This window comes from Pimephales promelas, chromosome 6, assembly GCF_988280905.1.
Source record: "Pimephales promelas chromosome 6, fPimPro1.hap1.1, whole genome shotgun sequence".
Classification (NCBI taxonomy): domain Eukaryota; kingdom Metazoa; phylum Chordata; class Actinopteri; order Cypriniformes; family Leuciscidae; genus Pimephales; species Pimephales promelas.
The window spans coordinates 19,015,073-19,021,566 of record NC_142774.1 but is presented as its reverse complement, the minus strand read 5'-3'; the positions used below and the strand labels follow the sequence as shown (position 1 = coordinate 19,021,566).

Genomic DNA, 6,494 nt, shown 5'->3' with positions numbered 1-6,494 from the left:
CGCATACTGCGTACCGAACGCACAGGGACAGCGGTTCTCGAATCACTAGTATAGAACCGAGAACTGTTTAGATTGAGCTTGTGTGTTATCTTCGTGCCAGTTATTCAGCCAATAATGTGTAGGGCTGTATATTTCATCAAAAATTGTGTCTAGTACTAATACAAATGTTTAATTGGCATCTTTTTTCAAACGACCCGACCGACCGCGACCCGAATATCATTAAAAACTGCGGGTATAACCGCGGGTGACCGCAGGCACCCGCTCATTTCGGATCAACCCGCGCATCACTGTTGGTGACACTACCTGAAAATGCTCAAGACAGTCCTATAAACTATTTGCACAGCCATTTGAAAACTACAGTAAAGTTTCACATTACTGTATTTAGTGAGGTACAGTAATTGAGTACAAGACACTGAATATGTATGTTTCACATTTTTACTGCATGGTCTTTGCAATTCTACAGTACTTTAATTTGTTCAGAGCATTGTCCAAAAGAAAAAATTCACCCTTATTTACAACAAACATAAACTCCCTTTGGGCAGATCGGTGCACAACTGTAAACAGTATCACAGTACATATTGGAACTGAACATAAAACATACATATACTGTAAATCATTCATGCACATGTCTTCTCATCAGTGAAAGCTGAGGTTCACCTGCCAGAAATGGATAAATTTAGGATAAAAAAGGTTTTTTTTAAAGATAAAAAAAATTGCTTGACGGATTTTGACAACTAGTTTAACATTTTTGTGTGATGACTCAAGCAATGAAATGTGGACTATTAGTTTTATATGGATTGACTATTCAGCATTCAGAAGTATAGTTAATTTGGACTTATATGACATACGCAAATAATAATATTATAAAACAGCAGAGAGTTGTATGAAAGCAATTGATGCATGTCCAAAAGCATTTGCAATTTGTTGGAAGGAATGAGAAACTGCTACTATGATGTGCACAAATGACAAAATGTTGTGGAGGTTGAACTAACTGTTGTGCAAATGTAAATAGTGATGTGAGAAATGCACCAAAGCGACGGAGAAAAACTGTAACAATTTTATCAACAATATTCTCTCAAACATTACCTGAGAACCGTGTTTAGCGATGTATTTAACAATCGTTTCTTCCACTTTCAAAAGTCTTATCGGGCTTTAGAGTATCTTGTGATCTAATAGTTATTCACACAGTCTGATTTCACTAAAGGATCAACACCTGTTCAATTACTCATGAATGCAATTATCTAATCAACCAATCACATGGCAGTTGCTTCAATGCATTTAGGGGTGTGGTCCTGGTCAAGACAATAGGCTTGTTCGACTTCATGCAGCTCTGCGCAGACCGATCGGCGGCTGACTTGAAACAGTGCATGCCGGTTAGAAATTTTTTCCGACTTGATGCAGCGCTGACTCCACGTGACTGTGATGTATGCCATCAAAGTACCGCGAGAGCGATAGGAGAGTAGCCGGAGGACTCAGCCAGCGCAGCTTCTCAAGAGCGGCTGCACGAGCTCTGATGATGTCACAGCTGTTCCACAATTCGTCGGATTCAACGCATGACAACGATCACGTGCGTTTCGTGTTTATTCTCGCACATTTAGTTCCACTAAAGCTCACAAATCTGTTTTCTATAACAGTAAACAGTCTTTTCATGTAGTCCCGATGTTATATTGTGTCATGTTTATCAGGTTTATCAAAATAAAACTGATTAAAAAACGTTGACTCCACGTCATTGATTATAGGCTTATTTTGAATTTTTATTCCAGTTCAAACAGATGCTGTATGAAGCAGTAAAGTGTTGAATGAAAATGTGTCTGAAATATCTGTTTATTTGGCAAATGTTGCATTTATTTCACGGGCTCTGGTAAAGCATGCAAACACCACGTGAGCCGTCAGTACGGAAACCAGAAATTGTCCGACTTCACGTCTCCATTTGCAGCTCCTCCCCGCCTGCACGCGGCTATTCTCGCCGATCGGTTGCATCCAGCCGCAGGCGATGTCGAACACACCTAATCTCTCCAAACTGAATGTCAGAATGGGAAAGAAAGGTTATTTAAGCAATTTTGAGTGTGGCATGGTTGTTGGTGCCAGACGGGCCGGTCGGAGTATTTCACAATCTGCTCAGTTACTGGAATTTTAATGCACAACCATTTCTAGGCTTTACAAAGAATGGTATGAAAAGGGAAAAACATCCAGTATGTGGCAGTCCTGTGGGCAAAAATGTTTAGTTGATGCTAGAGGTCAGAGGAGAATGCGCCGACTGATTCAAGCTGATAGAAGAGCAACTTTGACTGAAATAACCACTCTGTACAACCGATGTATGCAGCAAAGCTTTTGTGAAGCCACAACATGCACAACCTTGAGGCAGATGGGCTACAACAGCAGAACTCATCTCCACTATAAACAGAAAAAAGAGGCTACAATTTGCAACACCTCACCAAAATTGGATAGTTGAAGACTGTAAAAATGTTGCCTGGTCTGATGAGTCTCAATTTCTGTTGAGACATTCAGATGGTAGAGTCAGAAATTGGTGCAAACAGAATGAGAACATGGATCCATCATGCCTTGTTACCACTGTGCAGGCTGCTGGTGGTGGTGGTGTAATGGTGTGGGGGATGTTTTCTTTGCACACTTTAGGCCCCTTATTAGTGCCAATTGACCTTTCGCCGGCCCCTCCCACAAAACGGCCATTGTCCAATCACACATCATAGCAACCGTTACTATCTGAGTTGTTCCGTCAAACATTCACACCAAGCAAGATGGTGAAGAGGTGTGCCCACGGAGTTTGTAAATCGGACACAAGATACCCCGAAAGATTGTCTGGAGGAGTTGTGTTTTTTCCTTTTCCAAAACCAAAAACACAACGCCACCGGTGCCTAAGATGGATTAAACAGTGTGGACGGCCTCACTTCCAGTTAAATGTGTCGAACATAACGAAGCACAGTACGTCTGCTCAAAGGTAAGGCTAACAGCTAACTTGTTTACGTTACTTGTTGTCTAGATCTAATTTGGTGTAAATTATGTTATTGCCTTTAATTAGTAGATAACCATGGATATTATTGCCAGAATGTTAACCTACTCTCTAAGCTATACGTTTAACGAGCCCTTTAGCAAACATTATTTACATGTGTTGGGTCTTTGAGCCCCCCAACTTTATTTTTCGTCAGTTTACAACAAAGTCGAACATAGCGCTCCAGCAAGAAACTTTACATAATTTTGTTTTTATCTTTCATGTAGCATTTTATGAACGGAAAACCTACCCATGAGTTTCCCGAACCCGTAAATGCTGTACAAGGGCCTAACCCAACTAAAGAGAAGCTCGGAGGCTGTCGAAAGTCGCCCAAAAAACGCTAGGTCAATTTATAAATGTGTATGGTGATAAGCACTAATGGCAATAGTGCGTATCAACATGTTACATTTATATGTTACTGTAAATAAACTGATGATGCTCATGTACAAAACGTGTGTGCAGACGCAGAGTCTGTGTGGAGGATGCCTCCTCCGGTTCCACCTTCACTATTGATGCAGGAGAGAGTCAACAACATGCTGTTGAAAGTGGTGAGTGGAACGCATTTTTTACACAACTACTACCGTAAATGTATTTTTGTTTTCGGTTTAACTTTTGCGAAAAGTAACTCAGTAGTGTAACTCAGTAAAAAACAAGAACAGTAATATTTTTGTAATATTTTTTTTATAGCTGTAATGAGTAATACAGAATACAGAATATTACACTGTTAAAGTAACTTGTTCAACACTGCAAACCAAACAATGGAACAAAATAAGAATCACTGGCACATAATATAGTAGGTAAAGAAGAATGCATCAAGCTTGCACTTCATTTGTTCCCATTTTGCAACATCAAAGTGTATTCTCTCTAAGTGGTAGTCTTCTTCACATTTAACAAAGAAATCACACCAGGACATATCTGAGAGACCAAGCTGCCCCATTATTTGATAATGATGGGCATGACACTCTTTTAATTTATAGCTGCCATCAGCCTGCTTGCTAAGGTAGGGACACTCTGTGAAGCTATTCTTGGAAGGGCACTTAATTTCTAAAAGCCCGTAGATTGGGCTTTCACTCCCTCTCTCTATAACCTTACGGTCAGGTGACGTACCAAGGTGTGGGGCATTGGGATTTACAACAAAACCACATGGATACACTTGATGACCTGTGAGCTTGGTGTAATGTACCGCTGCTATAGGCTCTTGTTCTATGCCTCTTTTCATGGCCTTAGTTTGAACTGATCCTGCACTCTTTAAACTTTTGGCTAGTTTATCATGGTCAGCTCTCCTAGAACAGATTCGCTTAAAATAAGTTGATGTGAGTCGCCCAGACCTTGCGTTACACCATAATTTGTTTGTGCTCTGTTCTCTGGTCTCCTGTTCCAGAGCTATAGAATCAGACAAAGAAATGCTCAATTCTGTGTAACGATGCATGGCACTTTCATTCAGCACTGTGCAGAAGCTGGTAGGTTGGGATGGCAGGGGAAAGTTGGGCAGGTCATGTGGTTGTCTAACTGTAGCTGCTCCAGGGTCAACACAAGGCTCTCTAATTTGATTAACCAGTGGCAGCTGTAAAAGGTGAGAACAATAGATTATAATCATTAATGTGCAAACATATTTTTCTGTACAGAGGTTCCTGAGCACCCCCCACTTCCTGAATGCCAGCTGGAAAGGGAGCCTGAGGAAGAGCAGTCTTGTCAGAGCACTGAGAAGGAATTGGAAGCAGAAAACAACAAAATTAAATTGCAATTGTCTTTACAAGAAACTGAATTAAAAAGTCTTAAAGCACAAATTGGCACATTTAAAAATAAAAAACTAACACCTGAACTTCTTCAAAGCAGTGAAATCCACAAGATGTTGGAATACAGTACAGGGTTTACATATGAACGATTCAATCAACTGTGCACAATATTTGATATTCCAAATGATCCACACACCAATCAAATAAATGTACCCCTAAACTACAAGCACAATGATTGGCAAATAGCAGAGATGCCCCTCCGTACCCAGTTGCTGTTTGTTTTAATGAAACTCCGCAACAACGAAGACTTGAAAAGCCTGGCCTTCAGATTTAAAATAAACATGCAAGCAGCAAGTAATAATTTTTTTAAATTCTTGGATTCATTATGTTTGATGTATTAGGTGAATTACCAATTTGGCCTCACAGAGACGTCATAAGACAAAACATGCCAGAAACGTACAAAGTAGACTACCTGAACACATAATATTAGACTGCACAGAGCTAAAAATGGAAAGGCCAACATCACTGGTGTTGCAAAGCCAGAGCTATTCAAACTACAAAAGTACAAACACACTAAAATCACTAGTTGCCTGTGACCCCCGTGGTGCTGTGATTTTTTCATCTGCCCTGTTTACAGGAGCAATGTCAGACAAGGAGATAGTCAGGCAGTGTGGAATCCTCCCGCTACTAGAAAAACTTATAGACAATGGCTATTTGCAAAGAGGGGATGGAATTATATGGCTGATAAGGGCTTTTTAATCGAGGAAGAGATGAAGGCACTTGGACTGAAGTTAAACCTGCCACCGTTTTCAAGGTCTAAGAGGCAAATGCCAACTGGGGATGTGCTGGCGACAAAGCGCATTGCAAAGCACAGGGTGCATGTAGAGAGGGCCATCGCTAAAATAAAAAAGTTCAAGATAGTGTCAGGCAAAATTCCTAATACACGGTTAGGAATTATAAATCACATCTGGTACGTGGTGAGCATGCTTTCAAACTTCCAGCCACACATACTAAAGTAAGAGTCAGTCAGGGACATTAGTAGCAAAGCATGAAAACGTGATTGAAAAGTATTGCTACATCATATATTACTAATGTTTTAACTGTTTTTGTGTATTTTTACTGCATTTTGTAAGCCTGCAATAGTACAGTCTTATAAACAGATTTCTGGATACTATGTGGTTCAACCTTTGTTTTAATGTCTATTTTTGTCTGTTTATAATATGTCAGACCAATGTTTTTTTTTTTTTTTTAACATTGTAAAAACGTTTAAAACTGCAACTTCATGAATTTACTGAAATTCCAATAAACCTGTGAGGGAAAATCTTTTCTACAACAGTAAGGCTACTATTGATTCTCACTGGTTTGTTTACATCTTTGATTGTTCATCTTACCTGATGGCTTAGACCGCACCCCAATGCATATTTCCTGCCTTCAATTTCTACCTCTGGTGCAGCTTCATCAGATATGTAGCTTATGGGTGAATCAGTCATCTCCCTAAGTAGACCATGTACTCCTTTCCCGAACTCTTTCCTATAACAATACATGCTGGTGAGTATTATCATGTGACAGGACACAGAATTATATTCAGAACAGTGTGATGGTACATAATGTTGTTGGAGACGTACTTATTATGAGTGTAGCTGGACATGATGGGTTTCCGCTTGCGGTTGACTTTAGCCTTAGCTGCCACCACACTACTCACAGGTTGTCCAATAATTTTTTTACCCCTGGCTTTGTGCCATTGCTGCATG

The 6,494-nt window shown here is 40.1% G+C and overlaps 1 protein-coding gene across 1 annotated transcript; it reads right to left on the bottom strand.

Moving 5' to 3' along the window:
- Positions 1 to 3,782: 3,782 nt before the first annotated feature.
- LOC148978530 (uncharacterized) lies at positions 3,783 to 4,723 on the bottom strand. Its single transcript, XM_089132812.1, has one exon. It carries the CDS (start codon positions 4,602 to 4,604, stop codon positions 3,783 to 3,785), a length of 822 nt encoding a protein of 273 aa, XP_088988938.1. The 5' UTR covers positions 4,605 to 4,723.
- Between the last annotated feature and the right edge of the window lie 1,771 nt (positions 4,724 to 6,494).